Here is a 25,660-nt window from a genome sequence, read left to right on the forward strand (position 1 = left end):
GGCAAATATTTCTTCAAAAAACTCCAGGGATCAAGGGGCTCTCATAGACTACAGTGGTACCTCGGGTTAAGTACTTAATACGTTCCGGAGGTCCATTCTTAACCTGAAACTGTTCTTAACCTGAAGCACCACTTTAGCTAATGGGGCCTCCTGCTGCTGCCGTGCCGCTGCTGTGCGATTTCTGTTCTCATCCTGAAGCAAAGTTCTTAACCTGAGGTACTATTTCTGGGTTAGCAGAGTCTGTAACCTGAAGCGTATGTAACCTGAAGCGTATGTAACCCGAGGTACCACTGTATTTCATTGATGCTGTATCAGGTGCCTTTACCCTAAAAGAGGTTGGGGGAAGGGGGCTTCTTTCAGATGACTTCACCTGAACAAAGGCAAGCAACACTGGTTACTTCTGCAGGAATTATTCAGCAGGGCACACCTTACTTCCTGATCATTCACACACAGTTCTGCTTATTTACTATATACTGCCTTCCAGACAAAAGAAGAAGAAAAATGACCCGGCAAGTGAGAATTGCTGCCAATCAATCAAGCAGAGAAGCTTCTGTAAACATCTAGAGGGTCGAGTGATAATGCAAAAACAAAACAAAACCAAAAACCAAATAGAAGGCACCTGTGGGAAAAGATGGGATCATAAAACAAAAGACTTTTGTGGGAAAGTAACTTGCACAGACTTGGCTGCAAGAATGTTTCGGAGGAGCAATTTTTAAAAGGGCAAGAGAATGTACCTTGCAAACAGGGTCACAAGACAGTCTATGGTTGAAACTAGCAACAGTTTTGTGTTGTTATGGGAGAGGTGCAGAGGGTCGTAAATTTCATTGCTGTGAAAGGAGGTGATTGGAGGCGGTATAGTTGCACAGTTGCCCCATTCAGGACAAGGGAAGTCTCCCACACCTGCCCACCCCCTGTCCCCCCAAAAGAGTACTTCTGTCTTGTCAGGATTCAACCGCAATCAGTTAGCCGCCATCCATCCTCCAACTGCCTCCAGACACTCACACAGGACATTCACCGCCTTCACTGGTTCTGATTTGCAAGAGCGGTAGAGGAGGGTATCATCTGCATATTGATGAACACCCAACCCAAACCCCCTGATGATCTCTCCCAGCGGCTGCATATAGATGTTGAAAAGCATGGGGGAGAGGACAGAACCCTGAGACACCCCACAAGTGAGAGCCCAGGGGTCTGAACACTCATTCCCCACCACCACTTTGTGGGCACGGCAGAAGAGAATGGAGAGGAACCACTGTATAACAGTGCCCCCAGCTCCAATCAAAAGCATTGTCTGACTAACACAACAGTTAAGATGTCTGGAGGCAGTAACAAGTTAGGAAATGGAAAACGGTCCAGAAAAACCCAACACAGAAACATTTAAAAGAATTGTAAAATGTGGAGCTTAGTTAAAGGGAAGCAAAGGAGTAGATGCTAAAAAGGTCAAATCCATTCAAGAAACCTGGGAGTTATTTAATCCTCAGTAGTTAAACAAAGCACATTACTAGCTGAACACTGGCCAGTTCTCATGTAACTCTAAGCCAAACCATGGCTTTCCTTGCTTGTGCTAACATGCAGGTTCTTGGAGCAAAGATCAGAGCACTTGAGCTCTTCCCTCAGTCCTGATCCTGCTGCGCTACCCAGTCCTAAATTATGGCTTGACATAACCTAATGCCTATACCAGGATTTGATGTTTGTCTTACTGCAGACAAACCATGAGTGGCAAACCAGTAACAAACCTTGGTTAAACTGTATGGTTTCTCTGCAGCAAGCAAACCACAGGCCCGGGTTCAGATGTACCACAACCCCAAGCCATGGTTTAGCCCCGGGTAGTATAGCAGAACCAAGGGAAGACACAGCAATCAGGATCTTTGCTCTGGAAATCCATTGTTTGCTTGCTTGTGCTAAGGCATAGTTTGGTTTGCAGATAATGCTAAGCCAAAGTCTGTGCCAAATGAAAAACACAGTGTACCAAGGAGAAAGATACTGTGGTCTTAATGACTCAGAGAAAACAGTGCACTATTCAAAGGTATTAAAATCTATTATTGCTTTTTTCCTTTTAATGTTTGACCACTTATTTTGCTTAGACAGGAATTATGTGAAACAAAAAAGCTTCCAGCACATTTTGAAACACTTAGATCATTAAGAGATGACACTGCCCCCCTTTTAGGATGGTAGTTCTGTTAATAATTTACCATCAATTAACACATCTTCACACAGGGAGGTAAGCCAAACAATCTAGATGTTTAACTATGTTATGTCCCGGAATATGTAGGCAAGGTTTCCCAGTGAGGTTTTAATGCCTGTTCCTGGTTTCAGCTTACCTTCAGTATATGTTTTGCTACAGAGTCAGCAGGTGTGCGCAGGGGGTCTCTAAGACACAGCCTCGTGCGGCAAACAAGTGCAATGGAGCATGAGAAAGAAACTGTGAAGCGTTCACATCACAACAACACTGGAGGGTTGTGGCCCAGTAATAAGAGCACATGATGTCCATGCAAAAGGGCTCTGTGTTCAATCCCTGGCATTTACTATGAAAAATACCTTAGTTAGTAGGTGCTGGGAAAGACCTCTGGAGAGCCACTCCCCATCAGAGGGGTCCCCAGACTTTGGGGGCCTCAGGCACATTTGGAAATCTAAGATACTGTTGTGGGTATACAAAATACCCATTTCCCAAAAGCAATACTGGTGATGCTGTGAAACCACCACCCCACACCCCAAACAATGGCAAAACCTACACACTCCAAAACCAACAGAAGGCAACCCACCAACAAACAACTCAAAAATGCACCAAAAACCCAAACTTCAGTTTATTTATTTTTGAAGGGACAGGTGACCAAGAGGATGTCTGAAGGTGCTGTGATACCACAACTGAGATCTCAGGAGACCGCAATGCTGAGTTACAAGGAGAGATTCATTCACATGTCACAATAAGCCATAATTATATGTTGCAGAGGTAATGAACCATCTTACCGGAACTTTTTCTCTCCTCTGTGCTAACTGTGTTATGTGCAGACCAGGGATTACGGTTTGTTTTGCTCCAACGAACCACAATTGGTAAAGTCACCAGCGGCAAAAGATTTAGATGCAAAATGCAAAGCCAGGCATTGTGGATTGTTTCTTACTGGAGTGAATAGGAAGGAAGATTTGTTTGTGCACAGCAAACTAAGGTTTATGGCTTACCATGACATGCAAAAATGGTCTGAGGCAGGTTGATACATTCAGCGCCTATATAGAATATGCTTTCAGTGTGGAGAGTTAAGGTGAGGAAGCGGAGTCTTTTCAGCAAGTGGCGCCATTGCTGTGTTAAGTTCTTAAATAAATTCATCAAGCTAGCTCTGCTTTCCCTTTGAAATTCCTTTTTATTCCCAGAAACTTTTGAGAAATCTTATTACCCATGATTAATATAGTTTTTAGGGTTTTAGCACTTTGCCTGTAATGATTAACACCCAAAGTTGTGTTTTACTGCATATACACACACACACATATGCCCTGGGAGTTCTGGGGAGCAAATGTAGCAGGGACATAAGTATGCAAGCATGAGAGAGAGAAAGAGAGAGACGCATTGATGCCTTTCAGATTAAATTTTCCTCTACATAAAACCCTGTATCATGTAGGAAAGCAAATGCTCCAAAGCTTACCCACATTTGGCAAACACTCAGAGAAAAAACTGGTTCTACCTGAAGTACTGTGGTTTTCAAGGACACACAGAACAAGGTACTTGGATGCGCTTGTTTTCCATTGAATTCAATGTTTCAAACGGGGGATAGGGTTCCTGATGATTTCAATGGAAGATAAGGTTGACCTAACTTTCGGTACCTATTCTACACGTTGGAAGTCTCCCCAAAACATCCACTGTGCAACATTCCCTCCCAACCCCAAGATATTGCTGGATTCTATTCAATCGTAAGACCTATTTGATAAATATTCTACTAGAAAAGAATAGGAAAATAAAGGCTACAATCAATTCTGAACAACCTGATGTAAGATTGCTATGTGCCTTCTCTGACTGACAGCAACCCTCCAGGATCTCAGTCAGAGATTTTTTATATCAACACTTGCCTCGGCCACCCTTAGCATGGTATCCTCCAAATGTTTTGGATGAAAACTCCCATTATCCCTGACCTTTGACCATGCTGGCTGGGGCTGATGGAGGCTATCATCCAAAACATTGGGAAGCTGAGCAGCCCGATCCCTTTTTAGCCAAAGATGCTAGGGATTGAAGGTGAGACATTCTGCATGCACAGCATATGCTCCATGGTTGTGCTATGGCCCTTCCTAATAAATAGTACGAACGCTAGCAAGTCAAACATAAAACCGATTCAATTTTTCCATTTGAGAACACATGCACACATCCAAGTGTTTGGAATGGAGGGGTATACGGTGGTACCTTGGGTTACATACGCTTCAGGTTACATACACTTCAGGTTACAGACTTTGCTAACCCAGAAATAGTGCTTCAGGTTAAGAACTTTGCTTCAGGATGAGAACAGAAATCGTGCTCCGACTCTGCTAACCCAGAAATAGTGCTTCAGATTAAGAACTTTGCTTCAGGATGAGAACAGAAATCGTGCTCCGGCGGCATGGCAGCAGCAGGAGGCCCCATTAGCTAAAGTGGTGCTTCAGGTTAAGAACAGTTTCAGGTTAAGTGCGGACCTCCGGAACGAATTAAGTACTTAACCCGAGGTACCACTGTATATTTTGTGTGCCTTTTTGCAATACAAAAACCCCCCAAAGCCTTGTAGGTTAATCAACACCTTATAATAGAGGCTCATATAAAATGTATACCACAATTAGAATTCAGCGCATATCACAATCAAGATTTAAAAACATTTGTCTAACTGAAATTTAGAGCTACAAAGCTCATATGCCCAATTTGCACATCACTGTAAACTATGGAGAGTAAACTCTGGTTTGCAGTGGACAATCCTTTACTGTGAATGCCGATTTTTCCCTTTTGCTTCTCCCTTAAGCATGAACAGCAGCAAACCAACCACAAACTTTGATCTCTTGCTGGGCTCTCTAGTTTATTGGTAGGAGCTGTATGGCGCAGCCTAATTTACAGTCAAGATCACTCTCTAGAGGACCTACTATCAAGTCCTGAGATAAGTCACTCATTTCCTCTGCAAACGCCCCTGATTAAAAAAAAAAAAAATCATTTGCACTTGGCCTCCCTATCCCAAGAGAGAAAATGTATGAGGAAGTTATGACGTGATCGCATGAAAAATATGCTACATGGATTATCTGCACTGGTAAATGAAGCTGCAACTGCCAGAGCATGGCCAAATATTTAGATAAATAGAGAATGCCTTAAAATCAATAAGCAGCTTTTTCCCCAAGGGTGACTGTGAAACGTTTGCAAGGGAATATCTTTTTCTATACAGAACTGCTAATACGCTTTGACAGATGGAAAATCAGAAGTCCTTTTTGTCTCTCTTTCTGTTTTCCCTTTTGCTTCTATTATTTTTATATTCCTTCATCTCTCTCCCGCCCTTGTTTTTCTTGGTGTCCTCTACTCTGGGAGTTTTATTGGGATTATATACACAGGAAGGTGATGGATGGTTGGTGAAGGACCCTTTATGAGGGGCAGAGAAGGGAAGATCTCCCAGGGTGGGCGATTGGGAGAAGACAGGAAAGCTCACCCCTTTCTATGTGAGACAAGGGTTAAGATCGACCTTTAAGAGAGGATTCTGCATTTTATTTTCTCTTTCTATTTAGGTTACTTTTTCTTGTACTGTATTATGAAAAAACCTTAATAAAATATTATTGGGAGGGGGAGAGAACTGCTAATAAGGAAGGGAAAAAAACACATCTCTTGGTGCCTAGTCACTCTTTGATCATTGGTATCTCCTCCCTCTTCACCTTCACAATTTCTTCTTACAGTTTCTCAAACAGAAAGCAATTTAGCTTTATTGTTCAGTTTCTGGAAAACCTGAAGAAAAGCCAGGCAGCCAAACTAAATTTGCTAAATTGCATGCTTTTAATACAAAGAGAGAGAACAAGAATCTCTGGTAAGCAGAAAGTGTTCAAAGGACCCGACGAAAAATTCGTTGGCGACAGACAGTTGGCTGCTTCCACCTCTGGGACTGAATTGCAAAGTTCAAAGCAAGCTTGAAGAGTTCATAGCATTGCCTTGGTTTCTGTGGGAAAGGAAGAAAAGGCAAAGCAGACTTTCCTTCCTTATCCCATCAAGTTATTTCCCACACAAAGCAAGGACACAAAACACAGCTTTTCTATAAATCAGAACACAAGATACTCAGATGCAAAATTCTAACTATCAAAGTGAAGCAAGCTTAGTTAGCGTGCCTAATAAGTTCACAAAAAGTTACTAGTTTTTATTTTTACTAGCCCGCCTGGTCTCAAATGCCTGTGCTGGTCATTTGGTGTATACCGACGGGCTGCAATCCTAACTATGTCCACTCAGATGTCAGTCTCACTGAATTCACCGTGGCTTACTCCCAGGTAAATGGGATTCAGATTGCTGTCTAACAGATTTGGACAAGCAGGGAAGATTTTGAAGCCTGCTTATCAGGAAGGTGTTTTGTGTTTTTTTTAGTAGCTCACCGTGGGCACCACTTATTTAAAAACATGAATCAAGTGGTTTAAAATGGCCTAAACCTGGATTAAGGTGGGTTGAACCAGAGAGTTGCAGATTCTGAGGACTGAATTATGACAGCCAGTTTTCAGAGGTACTGTGTCCAAGTTTAAGCATAGGAGGAAATACATGATACTGTATTCACATTACTCCCAGCTCATCATACCATACATAAATCACAGTAACAAAGTCTGATTTGACACTGGGATGGCTCAGCTGGTACAGCGTAAGACTCTTAATCTCACAGTTGTGCGTTTCTAGCCCCACATTGGGCAAAAGATTCGTGCATTGCAGGGGGTTGGACTAGATGACCCTTGTGGTCCCTTCCAACTCTGCAATTCCACGATTCTATGATGCTCTGGAGAATATGTTTAGCCTGGCACATGGCCTGCACAACGAAGCCCAATTTCAACAAAAGTTTAAAAGCTGTGCGTAACAACTAGATGAGAAAACAGAAATCCTAGAACATGAGTATTGTTTCTCATAACAAAGCGTGGGCAGAATATGATTCAAGAACCACAAAACATAGCAGTACCGTTGTCCCGGGTCAAAATAGTAGCCTTGAGAAAACTAGGTCTTGCACTGTTATGAAACATAAAACATACAGCACAGCATGCTATAAACGATGATAGCAAGAGGCCTTTGGGAGGGGGGAAAATGGATTAGCCAGCCAGGATTTCTATGTGAGCTATGGTTCTTCAGCAACTCAAGCAGGTTATTGTTATTTTTAAATTTTATAGATCACCTTACCAGTTATGCAACCGCCCAGGGCAGTGTAGGGACTATAAACACATACAATAAAACCAGTAACAACGATCATTATCATCAGGCTATCAGCTCACTCTAAAACTAGCAGCTAAAATGTCAATAATTTCAAAGGTCGGGCAAAACGCATTGGCTTCTGTCATTTCCCTAAGGGCAAGGTAGAGCTCTCTAGGGAGGATGTTGCAATGAAACTGAGATGCAACAGGAAAGGTAAGTATCATGTACCCTCCTGGAACAAGCCTCCCACCAAATGGAACAGAGACCATCACCTTCAGGTCTATAAACATTTATTTCCACAACATCTACAGTTCATCCGCTGCGAAAGCTGACATGCTGAGGGATTAGCAGGGCAATAAAATAATCAGATTATTTTCTTTTCTGCCCCAGTGGGTTCTAAGCTTATTTCACAATGTTTGGAAGTTTGGGATGAGGACAGACTCCACATTTCTACAAAAAGTTACACTGACATGTACACATGTGGGATTTGCCTCCAGGTAAATATGCACAGGTTCAGGCTGTGTGTGAAAGCACCAGCAGGAGATAGTATCTACCCACCAGGAAAACACTTTACAGAAGACAAATGGGACGTGCAACAAAATGTTGCCATATACAACATGCCGGTCAGGGATATTCCACTGTATTCCCCTTCCTCCCATTTTTCCCCCCACCCTGCCCCATATAATTAGTCAGTATCCATGTCCACTGAGCACATTCAAACCATACAGGGCCCCTTTCCCCAACCCAGACGTGTACTTCTGCAAATCTCAGGACTCTCCAAACCTGATGACACTTCCCTCTTGGATGTGGACCATTATTCCGAGAACTGAAATCGCTTTTAGTACAGAGGGGACAGAGCAAAGATAGGCAGCTTCCATCCAAACTCTCAGGGGTCAAACAATCCAACCCACACGCATATGATAAGGGTCTTGAGCAAAACTGGTACAACCAGAAGTAACTTCATAGGAACATAATGCAGACACCCTACTGAGAGATCATCAACAGGATTGCAAAGGAACAAAAGTCCCTCCCCAAAGCTCTGCTCACCAAGTAGATCTGCTGCTGTCCCTTGTCTTAACTGAGCATTGCTCCTTTTTCTGCGAGAGAGAAGGAGGAGAAAACCTTAAACCACACCTTGAATCAAATTTGGCAGGACTGCTGGGAGCCTCATAAAGTTATTTCAGGCACTTTATGGCCTGCAGACTTTAAGCTGGCCACCTCCAATATGGAGTACAGAACAGAAAATAATAGACTCAGGAGGAAGATGATCTTGTTTTTAAAACAGAAAGACTGTATTACCAGTTATGTGCTGAGGCTGCTGAAAACACAGGAAGTTGCCATAGCAAGTCAGATCATTTGTCCATCTAGCTCAGTGGTGTCCAAACCTTTTTCAAAGAGAGCCAAGATTTGATGATTAGGATTGAAGTTGTTGAGCTTTTTTATGATTTTACCCCAAAGTTGGAAATAAACTGCCGCAGGGCCTGGATTAAACCAACTGGTGGGCTGGATTAGGCCCCCAAAACGGACTTTGGACATGCCTGATTCGAGCTCAAGAATAGGCAAACTCGGCCCTCCAGATGTTTTGGGACTACAACTCCCATCATCCCTACCTAAGAGGACCAGTGGTCAGGGGTGATGGGAGTTGTAGTCCCAAAACATCTGGAGGGCTGAGTTTGCCTATGCTTGAGCTAGCTCAATACTGTCTATAGCGATCAGCATAGATTCTCCAGGGTTTCAGACTGAAGGCCTCTCCCAGCCCTACTTGAAGATGTTGGGTGCATGTTCTGCTACCTTCTGAATGCAAAGTAGATGTTCTGCCACTGAAATGTGGCCCTTCCTGCCGAACCACATAGCTCCTGAAGGTCTCCAGCTCCCACTAAACATGATCAGCACTCGAAATTAGCTAGCGCATTTTGCAATGGAGGATTGTCAGAATGCGAGCACTTCCAGAAGTCTTGCTGCCATGTGTGGCGACTGAGACTCGATAATAAAATTGCCACAGCTGCCACTGAGGGCATGGGAGGAGAAAAGCCTTCCTGTCCAACTCCAAAGGAGGAACACTGCAGCACAGTGAAGTACCAATCCCCCTGCCACAGCGCAAGTCACTCTTGTAAAAAGAACAAAATGGCAACTAGACTTTCTGTTTTTGCGCCCGTAACCTAGGTTCCAGGAGCCATGTGGCGAATAATTTTCTATCCAAGTTTCTAAGGCTATAAGCAAATGTAGTGCTATATAACGGTCATGCAAGGCCCAACAGGACTAAAAACTCCCTGAACACCTCCCTGAAGGTGCTCAATGCTCCTAAAGATTTAGTTTGGGGCCAAAGAACTTAAGTAATTGCCAAGCTCTAATTAACATGGGCTGGGTTGACAGTGAAATTCTCATTCTAGGGAAGACCTGAATTAAAACGGTTGTGCAATGTGGAAGAAAATTATTTCCTTGTGATAACTGCTTTCTTCTTTGCAAGATGGAAGAAGACCTCACCCAGATGTAATTGGGCTGCAATTTCCTGTGAAGATACACAGGAAAAGAACAAAGCATCTGCCGCGTGCTATCCAAATATTCACATGATGATTCTGATTCCATCAGCTGTTCAAGCCCCAAAATAAAAATGCTTGAAAGCCTGCTGGAAAAGACAGGGTAGAAAGTTCCACAAATACATACATGTATGCGTGACCGCAACACACACTTACATTTCGGAAAGGCCCCCTCAGTGATCCTTTACACAAGAGGACTAAAAACTTGCCCAGTTATTACCACACCAACATTCTCTCCTCTTATGTCAATTCAGCTCTGCTAGTATTAGTCAGAGAGGCTGGAACAGCATTCGAAATTGGCATTTTGATTCGTACATTTAGTGATTCATCCGACTGAAAATCCTGTCTCAGACAGCAGTAAGCAAAACAGCAGATGCTTAATATATTTCTTCGAATTGCCCACAGAGCAATTGCTGCAAGAGAGATAATTTCTCCACTGAGGTTTGCATTAACAGCTTATACCACCTTTAAAATAAATTTTAAAAGCTACAAGGCGGGCATGTTACAGACATTGTTCCAGCTCTGTTTGTTTTAAAACAGGTCTGCCAATTATTTGACTTATTAATGGTATCAAACTAATCCCACCTGCATATATCCGGAATACAAATGGATACCTGCTTTTAGTAACTTCATTAAAAGACTGAAAATAGGTTGCAAAACACTATTCTAAGTCTGCAACCCTATGCACACCTTCTTGGAAATAAGTGTCATCAAACTTCTCCAAATTTCTACATAAATGTACATGGGAGGTTCAAGCTGCAAGGCCTTGTTGACTAGAGTAGCTAGAGCACATTGCAGTTACACAGCAAGTACTGAATTAGAAAGCTGGGTTAGGACATTGATTTTATTATGTTCATCTTCGATAATCACCTAATCCATCACAATTATTACTTTTAGCAATTGCCTTACAAGGTCCTCTAGAAAATCTCAATTCATTAGCTCCTAATCTTGGTTGATACACATTATACAGTCTTAATGTCTACTATTCTGTTAGCAAAGTATTCTACTCTAGTACACGGGTCCAAATTAGGCAATGCCATTTATTTGGCCAATGCATTCTGAACAAGTGACACAGAACTTTGTCAGACAGCCTAGAAAGCCAGTCAGCGCTCGGCGACAAAACAGTACCAGTTCAAAGTTTACTGTCAAGTCCAAAAACCAAACATAATAAAGAGCAAACTACTGTTTTGAATATTTCTGTGCAATTTAGCAACAGTAAGAAGATCCATTAACAGCTTTTTAACGCTGCTTGTAAATACACGCAGAACCTTCTGTGGAGTGGGTCAATAAGTCATTTTAGCAAGCAGTTGGAAAAGGTATCTGTACCTTATCTTTTTCAAGACAGAACATTTGGACAAACAGTAAAGAGTATCTTCCTCTACATTGTCCCTGCAAATGAAGAGTGATCATCTGCTGTGTGGAAAGCTCTTCTTGTCAGATAGTAGGTGCCAACAGATCACAGCTACTTACTAATGCAAACAAAACTTTAATGTGCAATTGTGCAAGATTTATTCAGTTGCATCTGGTAAATAGTCTGCCACCAGCCACTGAAGAAAATGGTTTGCCACAGTCACTTATGCTCTTGCAACCTCCTAGATCTATTCCTGTAGAGGTAGTGCTCTCTAGCCAAGGTGCAAACAGATACAAAATACTACCCTCCAATTGCTTGGCGGAATCATGCAAAGAAGGCACACTGCTCTCGTTAGCACATCACTTTTAAATATAGCTAACCTTATGGTTGCCATGCAACTGAGAGCTAAGCCACTGTTTGGCTTAGAAGTCTGAACCGATGCACATGGTTAGTCTCTGTCAAACAAACCATGACCCTGGGTTTGGATACATTAACCCAAGACATGGCTTAGTTCTTGATAGCACAGGAGCAATGGAGGAATGAAAAGGCAGCAATTTTTTTCCTATGTACACCAGCATGCATTAAGCATGTAGTTAAGCTTGACCGTGGTTTAAAGTGATGTATGAACTGGGTGTTTACCACTTTGGATCACCTACACTTTGACTGACTAATTCAAGATACTAGCTCCGATTACCTTCAGAGCATGAAATTAGCAGGGCCATTATATTTGAGGAAATGTTCCTCCCCCCCCCCATATGAGCTTCAGGAAGAGCACTGCTCCAGGTATCATCCTAACGGGAGGTTAAATAAGGGCCAGCCCAAGCCAACAATCAGTGCAGAAAGCTACCTTGAGAGTCAAAATTCAAGAGGTAACATGTTATGAAAAGCTATCAAGGGACAACAAAACATCCTCTGATTAGCCTTATAGGAAGAGAATCTCTCCATGTTTCCACTTGAAAACACCCTTGAGGAGGAAAGCAAATCACTCCACCCACAATATGAAGAAAGAGGAAAGTGATGCAACAAAGTTAATTTTTATCAAAATAAAGTGATGTCTGGGTTAATCCATCCATCAGCTTGATGCACAGCTAACCATGGTCTGGCTGTTGGGACCATTCCTTGGGATCACACTCTCATTCCTATGTTCTGGATCCTCACCCTCACTATGACTTCTAGCTCACTTGGCTGAAATGCAAAAGCAGGAACCGGGAAGCAAGGGAGGGAACTGAAGCATGCAAAGAAGGAGCAAAGGAGTCTGAAGGACACTCCCATGGGCCAAATCATTGTCTAATTGTTACAAGTGGGTGATGAGGCCGGACACTTTCTGGCAACGCCATAATTTTAGATTATGTTCCCAAAGTGAGTCTGCCAGACTACAAAACTATTAGGATTCTGAAGACGAACCAAATCCTTATTTATTTCAGCTAGTTTTAAATGTACAACTACCTACCCTGTCTTTATTACTTTAATGTGCATAATTATTTTATGATGCTGAGTTAATTACTGTGGTATCTGTATCTGTTTTGTTTATTCCTCCAAGTCATTTCTTTTGTGAAACCCCTGAGACTTGCATCTAAGTAAACATGATTAAGATAGGCTTGTAAGATCCAAGACCCCATTAGCAATATCTTCAATGGTGATTTTAGAGGGATTTTTTTTTTTTTTGGCAAGAAGTAACAGAGAAACAAATTCCACCCTTGCCAGCTTTTAGTAAGAACACCATGAACTTGAGATTCCATGTATACACATCAATCACCTCGGCTTTAGCACTCATAACTAGCCTGTTCTTTTTAGAAAGAATTTATAGACTGTTGATTACTGCTGTAAAGTTTTCCAGACAGAACACAATTCTCTACCTGACCCTATTTACCAACACTCTTATTTTAACATATCACTTTCAGGACAGATCCCAGCAAAAGCTGCTTATGGGGAATGGGAGGGGGGGGGGAAACATGCAGCCCTGGACTGGTTGAAACTGGTTAGGGCAAGAACAAGGAACTTAGCCCTGGCTGCAAGCAGCAGGAGGGATTGCAAGGTGACAGTAACAGAAAAGAAGTCTGAAGGTGAGTTCACAAAACTACACATCAACTGCTCCACATCAACTAATTAGGAAAAAACACAAGCTGTCACTCCTGTGAGTCATCCAAGCCATAAATGAACATACCACTTCTTGGAAGTAAGTCATATCAGAGTCAGTTGGGCTTACTTCCGTCTATAAAGTGCAGTGGATTGCAACTGCAGGGCTGCCTGCAACCCAGAAACCCAAATGAATTCAGTGGGACCTTGTGTCCTGAGCGAGTAAGTTTGTTAAGGATCAGGTTGTCAGGACACAAACCCTAAACTCTGGGAGCAGAGCCTCACTGAACTGACTGAGCTCTTACCTCTGAGTAAACATGCACAGGTTTGGGGCTGCCCTGCGGGGTTAAGCCTTGCAATCCTACACCCTCCCTTCCATAGAAGTGAACTTGCATCCGGATAGGCAACATCTTGCATTAGCAGAGCCATAAGATATGGGTTGCTGGGAGGTTTTGCAGGCAGATTTTTTTTGGGGGGGGGTGGGTCTTTTCACACCTAATCCTGATATTTAGCTGGAAGACCGAAAGGTGCAATCAACCTACCTTTTCCCCTACCTCCCGACCCCCCCAAAAACGAGAGCCCCGTTTTGCAAAACTGGGGGGGGGGGCAAAGCTACTACTGATGCAACCCCTCCCCAGGTTACTAAGCAACGCCCCCTCCCACCATCGCCTCTCCCACCCCCCAAAAAATTCTCCCCGTTAGAAAAAGGCGCCAGCAGCCTTTGGGGTGGAAAGGACACAGCCCCTTTCCCCCGCCACCCTGACCCCAAATGATCCGGGAAGGGGGTCCACTCCGCTGCCGCCTCCGCCCTCCCTGCCCCGCGCTCACCCTTGACTTTGCCGAAGGTGCCCACGCCCAGCGTGTCCCCCAAGATGTAGTGCCCTATCTTCACCCGCCCGTGCTCATGTTTCTGTTTATCCGCCGCCGCCATCTTGCGCCGAGAGCCGAGCCTGCGCACAAGGGAGCGGGGGAACGAGGCGGCCCGGTGCCCTCCCTCCTCGCCAATAGGAGAGAGGAGCTCAGGCGAGGCTGTGCGGGGTGCGAGGAGCCTCAACCACACAAGCGCCCGCCCGCCTCGAAAGCCCAGAAGCGAGACTCCGCGGCTGCTTCTTTTTACCTAGGGGCGGGAGGCGGGTGGGGAGACATAGGCAGGCAGGCCTGGGGGGGGGGGAGATCATTATTCCAAATAATCCCAGAAGACCCTCCAAGTGTCCCCGTTTTCCAGGGACGTCCCCGATTTAGAGAAGGCGCCCCGGTTTCTGATAGGATCCCGGAACGTCCCGCTTTATGTCCCTATTTTCATTGCAGAAATGTTGGAGGGTATGGAGGTATCCGACCCCCAGACGACTGATGGCAATCAGTGTTTGTGTGTTTTTTGTAATGTTTTATTATGTTTTTTTATGTATGTTGGGAGATGCCCAGAGTGGCTGGGGCAAGCCAGTAAGATTGGGGGGGGGGGGATAAATAGTATAATTATCATTATGGAATGGAAAGTCCCTATTATCTTCGGTGAAATGTTGGAGGGTATGTAATTTCCTGCTTGGGAAATTAGAAAACGACAGAAAGCCTTGCTTCTAGACCCTAGAGTGAGCCTGATTGAGTTCAAGGGGACTTGTTTCGGAGGTACAGTGGTACCTCGGGATGCGAACAGGATCCGTTCCAGAGCCCTGTTCGCATCATGAACAGAACGTAAGACGCGACTACGCGTGTCACGTTTCGCCGCTTCCGCGCATGCACGTGACATCATTTTGACCGTCTGCGCATGCGCAAGCGGCAAAACTCGGTCCATTACTTCCGGGTCGCCGCAGAGCGCAACCCGAATATACTTATCCTGAAGCGTATTTATCCCGAGGTATGACTGTAGATGCTGTTTAGATCACAAGCCTTTTAATTAAGCTCAACAATTCGGTTCCTGGGCTATGAACAGTCTTGAGTCCATGGCAGTGGGGAAAGGCATATCATTGCCTTCTGTCTTTTATGATCTAGTTGAGATCCCTGGACTAGATGACCCTTGAGATCCCTTCTAATTCTATGATATATATGTGTGTGCATAGTTTGCTTCAGCACATGCACAACTAAAAGACCGCAATAAATCCACTCCTTCGCGCAGCACCTTGCCCTATGGGACTTACTCCCACAGAATATAGTGATGGCAGGGCTTGCCCAAGACATCTTGGCACCTGAGTCAAACCACAAGTGTCCCTCTCCCACCCTGTGCCAGGGAAGAAGTGGGGAGTGAAGATCTACATCAGGACTAAGATCTGCATTCCTTGGAGGCTGAATCTGCTGCCCCAGTGAATCCTGCTGCCCAAGGCAGTTCTCTTACCTTCCTCCCTCATGGGTGGGTTGACCGCCACCACCTTGCATGGCTTTCAAAGTGGATTAGGCAGATTCATGGTGAATAAGGCTGCCCACTGACTCCTAACCATTCTGGACATGCTCTGCCCCCCAGTCATCGAGTGAGGTGAGCCGGAGGCACGGTTGGTAGTGTCTGCTCCAATATTGTGGAATTCCCTCCCAAGAGATGTTAGACTGGATCCCTCCTTGTTATCCTTTTTAGACTGGTGATGCTGACCACTGGTTCAAACATATTCAAACATTTCCTGGCAGATAGGAAGATATTTACCTGTCTAATTTTTGCAGGCCACGCTAAGATTAAAATACATGGCAGTAATCAGTTTTTAAGAGTTACTAAATGTCTTCCAGAATAGCTCAAACACAGACACACAGAGAAGAGATTCTCTCGTCAGAAATTAACTTGGCCAAGGGCCAGATCAAGGGAGGTGCAATAGGCGGAAGAAAGGCTGACTCACAGTTCTCCTTCTCTTCCGTTATAAAAACACACCCACTATTTCACACAGAGAGAGGCTGGATTCCCTCCAAGGTTACTCAAAAATATGTTGCCCTGTATTAAAAGGTAGATGTATTAAGTGTGCATGCATAGGATTGCAGCATTAATATGCCAAACCTGCATTAGCGCAGGTGAGTAGTCAGCACTGCAACAAAACAAAGAGTTAACATTCTCTGGAAAGAACAAATGAGTACCTGCTATTGGGTCTGGCTTTGTTCGCATTATTGCAAATCACTGGCTACGATTCACCCATGCCTATAACGAAATAGCAGCCACCTCATCAAATTCAACTCATGTAATCAGCAACACAAATGAAGTTATTTCTCCAGTTCTGGCAGCAGTGCTCCTTCATAAAGGTGCAAGGGAGCCTTTGGAACTACAGCCTTGTGGTTTGTGGATACAGCTAGAATTTCTTAAAATGTGGACATGACCACAGTTTCTGCAGTGTGGGACAAAATAACTTCTGCAGTGGTACATGGTGGGGAGGGCACATAGTGAATCACTAAAATACTGGGAGTATCCCAAGAACAAGTGCACACACTTCCATTGACCTGCATGCAGGTGGTGGGAGATTGTCTGCAAAAATGGCTGCTGGATGGGGACCTTCTGCATCTGATTTACAACTCCACTGAAAAAAAATGCATTTGCTGAACTGTGGTCTCTCCTCCCAATTAGGTATGCTCAAACCCATCTTTTACATGCCTAAGCATTAACTGGAGCATCAATCAGACCATTGGTTGATAGAGATCAGTACTGCGTGCACTGACTATGGCAGAATTTGATACCGGATGGCATACTTTACAGAGATCTCACCAAGACCCTACTTCATTGTGCCCGCCAATGACCAGACACTGTCAGATCTTATACCAACAAATGATCTAGAAGGTAATCCATAATTACTGAGAAATATGCATGTTGCTGGGGCGCGGGTGGCGCTGTGGGTAAAACCTCAGTGCCTAGGACTTGCCGATCGTATGGTCGGCGGTTCGAATCCCCGCGGTGGGGTGTGCTCCCGTCGTTCGGTCCCAGCTCCTGCCCACCTAGCAGTTCGAAAGCACCCCTAAGTGCAAGTAGATAAATAGGTACCGCTTTATAGTGGGAAGGTAAACGGCGTTTCCGTGCGCTGCGCTGGTGCTGGCTCGCCAGAGCAGCTTTGTCACGCTGGCCACGTGACCTGGAAGTGTCCTCGGACAGCGCTGGCTCCCGGCCTCTTAAGCGAGATGAGCACGCAACCCCAGAGTCGGTCACGACTGGCCCGTACGGGCAGGGGTACCTTTACCTATGCATGTTGCTACTTTTCTTAAGTGTTGCTTTTAAGCTCTGTAGTCCAGAGTTGTTGAATGTGCAAAGTCCCAGTTATGCTGAAATTTTTAAAAAGTTTTTTTCTTGAAGCTATCAAAAATCTGGTTCTGTACATTATAGAGAATATAGCATTTCATGTTAGTGCTTAGTATTAACTACAGCAGTTAATACTCAGAGCAACCTGCCTTGTAAACCTAATTTTTTTGCCCAATGCTATGTTCTGCTATCTTGGGTTTGTGTGTGTTGGAGACCAATGTGGAGACAGCAAAGAAGTCAATGCTCACGGCACTCTCAAAATTCCAAATTTGCTCATGTGGCCCAAAACTTTGGCCATGTAATACTATCATATATAGCACAATCCTTACTTTATTGGACCTTTCCCCTTACAATGGACAACTTTGGCAGTATATTAAATGCAAATACAGTAGGTGATATCCAATGTTAGTCATACTTGTAGAATCTCTTGACACTCAAGTATTTCGATTTCAAAGGGTCTACGCCGCTACGTCAAAGATACCCAACACTGAACATCTCATAGTATGCCTTATTTTAATTCACTATATACTGGCAACTCGGCAGTATAATAAAGGGCACATGCCCTCTGACAAATTCGACATTTGAATTGTAATAAATACTTGTACAGGCTAAAATGTATGATGGCTTAGGTGAAGACTACAAAGGCAGCTCCACCTCTCTTAAACCAAAATGAAGCTGTTGCTAGTATCGTTTTACTAGTGAACTTGCAGAGGAATGTTTCAATAAATTTCAGATGTGAAAGCCCCCACTTGATGTGCCAATTTCAAACCTCGGGCAAGACCTCGGTGGATATAATCCCATTATTTGGAAGTCCTAAGTAAAATGAAACCTGACATGGCTATGTTGAAGGTAAGCCCAAAATGCTGAGATGTTTGTCAAATCAAGTCTTTCCCCTTTGCAACAATAAAACAATGCTTGTTGTAAAGACCAACAAAGCAAAGTGATAAAACAAGCGCTCAAGGAAACAAGAACCTTAGTAAATATTTAGCATCGGGAAAAGGTGCATTTTTTTATGCAGTTTGAGTTTTTGTTTACCATTGCTAACCATATTAAAGTACAGTTGTGATCTTCTTTATGCAGTATTGCACTTCAGAACATTCCTGGAACAATTTCATTTTGGTGCAGCACTGGGACTGCTTTGGAGCAGGTGGAGAATTATACCAAACACTTTAAGGATTACAGCCTAAATTACCATCTTCTATATGTGAATATACAAAGCTAGTTGTGGACACTCCAATAAAACGTATTCATGTTATAAATTTCTGGAGCAAGTTTTCTCATGACACATCTTCAACATATCCAACTGTACCATACCACCAAAATGAAGCTTCACACAAACAGTACTAAGGTTTTGGGTGTGTGTTGTTGTTGTTGTTGTTTTTTTGGGGGGGCGGGGTTGTATATTTGAACATGAGATTTTATATATTTATCTCATCAAATTTCAGATTACTTTCTATCAGGAACTATCTGAACAACCAAGCTTGAACAAAGGTCTCAATGTGGAAGAGGAGATACTGAGGAACATGTAAAGATGACAAGCGTTCTTAGCAGTTCAGGCCATTTATTTTAAAAACACATTTGAGTCCTTAAGATGAGCTGGATGCTGCAACAGCAGCTCTCTTGGGCTTTGGCGCTGTTCCTTCACGGAATCCATTCCTGTGTATACAAGACAAAGTGGAGTTAGTAATTACTACAAGTGTTCTAGAGCGAACATTTCCATTTAACTGATTTTAGTGTTCTTTTTAATCAGCTTATCTCAGTTAAAAAATGAAATCACTTATGAACTCAGATGTTCAGACTTTTGTTTTTTGTAGGCATCATAGATAAGCTGCTAAAATGAATAAACACTTCTCAACATGCTGAACGTTTTAAAGTGCCCTTTAATGTTTCCACACACACCCAGAGGGGTAGCTGTGTTTGTTGCAACACAAACCTGTCTTAAAGACTAACCAATTTATTATGTCATAAATCTTCATGGACTAGTATCAGCTTTGTCAGATGAGTGAACTTTAATCCTCAGTTTCAAGTATATGCATTGCATGTGTATGTGTGTGTATGTGTGTGTGTGTGTGTGTGTGTGTGTGTTAGGGGATGGGGGTTAAAGCAGTAAGATTAAAAAACCCTGGTAGTGTTTTCAACAGTATAATGGACTTCAAGATGCACTGCTGGAAATATATCAGCCATTGGGGCTGCTATTTGTTTAGAATACACTGCCAGGTTAAGACTATTTACAGTGCAATCCTACACAAGTTTACTAGGGAGAAAGTCTCACTGAGTTCAGTGACGCTTAATCTCATTTAAGAGATACTAACAGGCACATTAATCTAGTTAGCTAGAACTCATTACTTCTAATTTATTAATACCCTGCCCATTAAAAAGAAAACCCATCATGGTAGCTTACAGCATATATTCATATGGATCTTGCATTAAATAACCCACATTACATTCCAGAACACATTATCTGTAATAGCAAGGATACTCTACTGTACCTGAATCTGCGGTAGACCTTTTTCAGATGCCTCATACGGCCAGTTCCGGTAGTATTGCGCCTCTTGGCCTTAGCACTCCAGTTATCTAGAATACAAAAAAAGGAGATTATGTGATGCATTACAATCAAGAAGCAAGTTTATTTGATCTGCGTATCAGCTTTCCTCCTCTACTGCCCATTTTTATGCTCACAGATAAGGCACAGAGAGTGGTTGGCCCGATGTCAGCCAGTGGAACACATGGCTTGAGTAAGGATTCAAACCTTGTTGACTTCAATACTACCCATGCTGCCTCTCTTTGAAAAGGCGAAGGGTGGAAAATATGAATAGCAATCTCAGAAAATGTGAAAACTTTTTGTTCTCCACATATGTTAAAACTGTGAAACACACACACAGGTAATTAGCCTGCCCATTTTTACTAGTGTGCTCAAGCTAGTAGTCTGAATTTCTACACTGAATTTCTATCAAAGCAGAAAAAGGATAGCACAACCTGTTACTCCTTCCTCAGCCCAGTCACTTGCCTGCATGAAACCTCTGATTGCCTATAGCTACAAGTCATTAAATCCAAAGTTATATTAAACTGGCTACACTGTTTTTCTCAGGCAAAATATTTTCACAATAAACTATGTATTTGCATTTATATAGTGCAACACTATGAAACTCAAAGCAGCAAGGTATCACAGAACCAGTCATGTGAAAGTCAGATATGTTCCTGCATTTGGGAAGTTCTGCACTTACACTTTCTCTTGCGCTTAGCAGGATATCCACATTTTCCACAGGTGGACTTCTGGAGATGATAGGCCTTGGACCCACATCGACGGCACAAAGTGTGCGTCTTATTGCGACGTTTTCCAAAGGAGGATGTTCCTTTCGTCTAAAACATAAATGGAAATGTTTATGCAAATGCTATGATTATAATAATATGCAGTTACATTATTAGAATAAACAGATGTAGGACATTCTTAATCCTACACTTTGATACAGCATTAACGAGCAACAAGTGTTTTATAGAAAAAAACCAAGTGTACTTTGCATACATAGTATAAGGACAAAAGTTATTGGGTTGGTACAGCATATGAAGAGTGTGAACTACAAGATATTCAGCTCCCATCTCTGCTATGCCATTCACTTTGTGGTTTCAGAAATGCAATTCTCCCTCAGTCTTTGCCCCAGCAAGACAGAAACAATGCTGGCCCACTGTTGGGATTACTAGGATCTTTTTGAATGTTTCCTTGAAATGTACTATATACATGCTCATCATCCCATATCAGCACAACACAGCTGTCATGACTGGAGGAAATAGAAGTTGCAGTCCACCAAATTAGGAGGACACCAGATTGGTGAAGGCTTAACGATACAAAGGACGTGAAACATTTCTAAAATGAAACCACAAATCTCTCATTTCCACTGAATGACAAAAACTACAGAAAATTTATGGGTGGGTTTACAGGCACTGTCAATTTTCTGTGCTCTTTTCCAGCACTACCTTATTATTAAATGAAAGGCATGCTTTTCACTCAAAATGACAACGCATTTCAGATTTCAAATGAATTTCAAATCCCTCTAAGAACGAGGGGTGCCAGCCTCCCTTAGAAGGTGCCCAAAGCCCCTTACCCTTTTGCCAACCTTTTTGTTTTTTAGTTCACCTTTCCATTGCTATGGTTGTGTTCGATTCAGTTGGTATACCAACAAAACCCAATAAAATATTATAGTGATGCGATCCCTGAGGCCTCTGCCCCATTGAAACTGAGGTTTTAATCTGAGTATGCATGGGTAGGATCTGGCTGTAAAGCATTTTCGAACATTCACAAAGTTCACTGAGACACCCTTAGGCATTTTAATACCAACTGGCCAAAGCATCAGTATTAGGGGACCCATGCGTACACTCGCACACATAAAAGAACCAAGAGCTTTCATTTTTCTACAGTACTTTAAGGTGATTTTATTTATTAAGAAACCCGAGCATTCTGCATCCTTCTCAGTCCAGTAGCATCTTTCACTCCAGAAATCAGAGCAAACACATGCTAGCTTAACACGCTAGTATACTTGCAACCCATCAACTTTGCAGCCACACGTTTAGTCACTCCCATTCCTCGCCTTAAAGCAACGCTAGAAACAAGACTACGGGTCGTGGCTCGAGCTGGGAGGTGACCCGAGCCAGGCCCGGGCCTCTACACGGCTCCCCCTCTAACCTCCGCCCAACCAACCCGTGGCGCTGCCGAGACAGACGGAGCGCGCTGGTAGGCCCAACCGGGCCTCCTCGTAGCAGCTCCCCGCGCTCTCTTCGCGCTATGGGACTCGAGGCTCCCGCGGCTGAGCGCGGCCGCAACGCCTGAGGGACGCGGCCAAAAATACACGGCTTCCCGTCTTTCGCAGTCTCCGGTGAAACGCTTCCCTACGCGGCCCCGGCCGCAGGGCTCTAAACGGCGACGGATGGCAAAGGATTCCCCGCCGCCCCCAATCCCGCACTCACCATCTTCCTTCAGCCGCCACAACCAAAGAGAGCTAGCTCCGCCCCCGACTTCCGCAATATCCTCGCCGCGGCTTCCGGCGAAGGAAGCGCAACCGCTTAATAGGCTCCCTTGAATAGGCATGCGGAGGGGGAGCGGAAGGGGAAAAGGGTGACACGAGGAAAGGGCTCCGGACCGGCGGGGAAGTGACGTCAGTGGGGGTGGGCCCGAGTCTCAGAGTTCTCTATGGGGCTACACAGCCTCTCTTGCAAATAGTAACTTACAAATAATAGTATAACGACGCTAACAACCCCTGGAGGCGGCAGCGGACATAGAGTTGCAAATTCCTTTTTCTTTTTTTGGAGGGGATCTAAAAGCAAACGGCCCAGATGCTTAGAAATTCTGCGGTGAATTTTAATGGGTCACAGTATTCGATAACTTGCTTGTACGTTTTTAAACACCTAATTTTTTCTTGATTTTATTGTTTGGTCTTAGCTGTTTTGAGATGTGTGGTTTTTCTCTCTCGCCCAGCCCAGCAGTGTATAAATTTTATGAAATAAATGGACCACCTGCAAAACTCTTGCCTTGCAGCACAACCCTGTGCGTGTTTACTCTGTGCTGTTTTCAGTAAGGCTTACCCACAGATCCCGATTCTAGCAAATGCCGGTTTTGCTGTTACATTACAGAACAATTTAAACAAAAGCTCGCGACAGTACTCGGGAATAGGCCCATTTAATACAGTGGGACTTCTGTGAACATACATAGGGCTGCACTTTAAACCTCCATTTGGAACATAATCCTGAGAGTTGAAAAGTGAATTATTTTTTGTTGGCTCAACTTCAGTTGTGCAGTATCTAATTTCATAGATGAAAATAGGAGCTTGCTTTCCCAACATCCCAATTCTATTGCTACAACCTCTTCTCATTACATTGCCTAAAGTTTTAGTCTGCATATATATATATATATATATATATATGGTATATAAAAAGCATTTAGAAGGCAGTATCATTATCAGAGGCCTAGTGTGCTTCCTGGGGCAGAACATACATGGACAGGAAGGTGAAGGCAAATCACTGCTCCACTTATAGGAGCAGATTCAGACCAGTGATCTATCTAGTTCAGGGGTCAGCAAACTTTTTCAGTAGGGGGCCGGTCCACTGTCCCTCAGACCTTGTGGGGGGCTGGACTATATTTTTTTTGGGGGGGGGATAATGAACGAATTCCTATGCCGCACAAATAACCCAGAGGTGCATTTTAAATAAAAGGACACATTCTACTCATGTAGATTCCTGGACCATCCGCGGGCCGGATTTAGAAGGCGATTGGGCCAGATCCGGTCCCCGGGCCTTAGTTTGCCTACCCATGATCTAGTTTATGAGTAGGCAAACTAAGGCCCGGGGGCAGGATCCAGCCCAATTGCCTTCTAAATCCAGCGTGTGGACGGTCCGGGAATTAACGTGTTTTTACATGAGTAGAATGTGTCCTTTTATTTAAAATCCATCTCTGGGTTATTTTGGGGCCTGCCTGGTGTTTTTACATGAGTAGAATGTGTGCTTTTATTTGAAATGCATCTCTGGGTTATTTGTGGGGCATAGGAATTCCTTCATTCTCCCCCCCCAAAAAAAATATAGTCCAGCCCCCCCCACAAGGTCTGAGAGACAGACCTTCTGTTGAAAACGTTTGCTGACCCCTGATCTAGTTCAGTATTGTCTACACTGACTTGCAGCAGCCCATTTGGGGTTTCAGGCATGTCTCTCTCAGCCCTACCTTGAAATGCCAGGGATCGAGCCCAGGGCCTTTTGCACTTAAAGAAGAGGCTCCCCCACTGAGCTATGTCCCTTCCCCCAAACAGCCTGAAACTGGTGCAACAATTGGGCCCGGTGCCCTCATGAAATGGTGGCAGGACCAGCTTTGACTTCTGTGGATGCTGAACCCCAACAGTGAGGCTTGGGTGGCTGCTTCAGGCAAGAATCCACCTAGTGGCACTTAGGCCTGCCTGCATGTTCAGTGGGTGAAATTGGGAACTCCACATCAGTTTTAGGAATCCTGTATTGCTGGAGACAGGCAGAGGCCAGCAGGTCTGAGCCCCACCAAATCAAGCACAGTCATGTATGGCGCTCATCAGGGCTTGATAAAATTCTTGGTTTCGCTGCTTGCCTTAGATTGCCAAAATACAACTGTTGTCAAGCAACTGGTGCTCTGCTAGTTACATTGTGCAGGCTTAATGTGCACAACACAAACACAGTTTGCCACTAGAGGTCAGTATGCCTCCAGTTAACCGCTAGCATCGCCCAATTATTTTTGGGGTTGAGAGGGTGGGAGGGAATAAGTGATTGTAACTACTGTGATTTTCAAAAGGTCAGCAGGGAAATTGAAATTAAAGTGAAGTCAAATTAAAGAGAATCGTGAAGTCAGACGCCCCACTATTTCTTTAAAGTTGAATCCTACAAGATACAAATATTCTGAAGGGTTTTAGTGAGGCATATGGGCATGTTTGTTCTTCCAGATGACGGAGGGGTCATATTAGAAAGGCTACCTCGTGACTCATTTCTTACTACTAAACATAAGGGGTTTTGTGGTGGGTTAGTTTTGAGGATCACTATCATTGAGAACCCTGCTCACAAAGACAGATGACACCAAATGCTGCAGGTGGACGATTGCTTCATTGACAATTCTGGGTATTCTTTACCATCTGAAATCCAGAACTGGTACTGTTAGTTGCTGAAATTGCACTTTTAAGGTTGAGAGCTTAAGGAATGGTTCTGCAACTCATATCTTAATTTCAGCGACCCTGTGTCCACAGTGGATGATGTTGTATAGAACCTGATGCATGCATGTGCAAATAAATCCTTTGTTTTCCTTGGAGGCAACAGAAGGTTGATTAGGCTCCTATGAAAGTTTGCTTCCATTAAGCCCCCTGGGAAAGAACCATTTGTGCTGCAGAAAATAGCCGAACACTGTCATTTGACACATTTCCAAAAGGCACGTCCCTAGGCCCATTCTATTAGTCCCTGAAATGTGATAAATACCTTAAGAACTTTGGAGCCAGCTAATTACAGCTAATTAGAAAAAGTAAATGACATTTGCTAACAGAAGAAAGTCCAGAAGCTCTTGCTGACAGCCAATTTCCCAAGCTAAGAACATATCAGCCCGATGTTCTCTCTCTCTCTCTTGCCAGCCATAATTTGACCATCACCATCTGTAGAAGTAATAGAGAGAAAGG

General features: G+C 43.7%; 3 protein-coding genes across 3 annotated transcripts in view; 1 reads left to right on the forward strand and 2 right to left on the reverse strand.

Moving 5' to 3' along the window:
• Window positions 1-14,287, reverse strand: part of PRKAA1 (protein kinase AMP-activated catalytic subunit alpha 1) — a 33,259-nt gene extending 18,972 nt beyond the window's left edge. Inside the window, exon 1 of the mRNA XM_082242014.1 lies at window positions 14,141-14,287. Coding sequence (XP_082098140.1) covers window positions 14,141-14,243 — 103 coding nt within the window. The 5' untranslated portion in view covers window positions 14,244-14,287. The remainder of the gene's footprint in view (window positions 1-14,140) is intronic.
• Window positions 14,288-14,442: 155 nt separating this feature from the next.
• Window positions 14,443-25,660, forward strand: part of RIMOC1 (RAB7A interacting MON1-CCZ1 complex subunit 1) — a 375,501-nt gene continuing 364,283 nt past the window's right edge. The window contains exon 1 of the mRNA XM_082242214.1: window positions 14,443-14,446. The gene's annotated coding sequence lies outside the window, so the exon portion shown is untranslated. The remainder of the gene's footprint in view (window positions 14,447-25,660) is intronic.
• Window positions 19,052-22,617, reverse strand: RPL37 (ribosomal protein L37). Its single transcript, XM_082191710.1, has 4 exons — window positions 22,461-22,617; window positions 20,726-20,861; window positions 19,991-20,075; window positions 19,052-19,157 (listed from the first exon to the last, which is right to left on the reverse strand). Exons 1-4 carry the CDS (start codon window positions 22,461-22,463, stop codon window positions 19,088-19,090), a joined length of 294 nt encoding a protein of 97 aa, XP_082047836.1. The 5' UTR covers window positions 22,464-22,617; the 3' UTR covers window positions 19,052-19,087.

Source organism: Podarcis vaucheri, assembly GCF_965113315.1.
Source record: "Podarcis vaucheri genome assembly, chromosome: 11".
Taxonomy (NCBI): Eukaryota; Metazoa; Chordata; class Lepidosauria; order Squamata; family Lacertidae; genus Podarcis; species Podarcis vaucheri.

Coding starts and splice junctions, on each gene's coding strand:
- RPL37 (XM_082191710.1), bottom strand. Junction 20,076..20,725: donor TGCTAAGCGCAAGAGAAAGT/GTAAGTGCAGAA, acceptor TTTGTATTCTAG/ATAACTGGAGTGCTAAGGCC. Junction 19,158..19,990: donor AAGGTCTACCGCAGATTCAG/GTACAGTAGAGT, acceptor TTGTATACACAG/GAATGGATTCCGTGAAGGAA.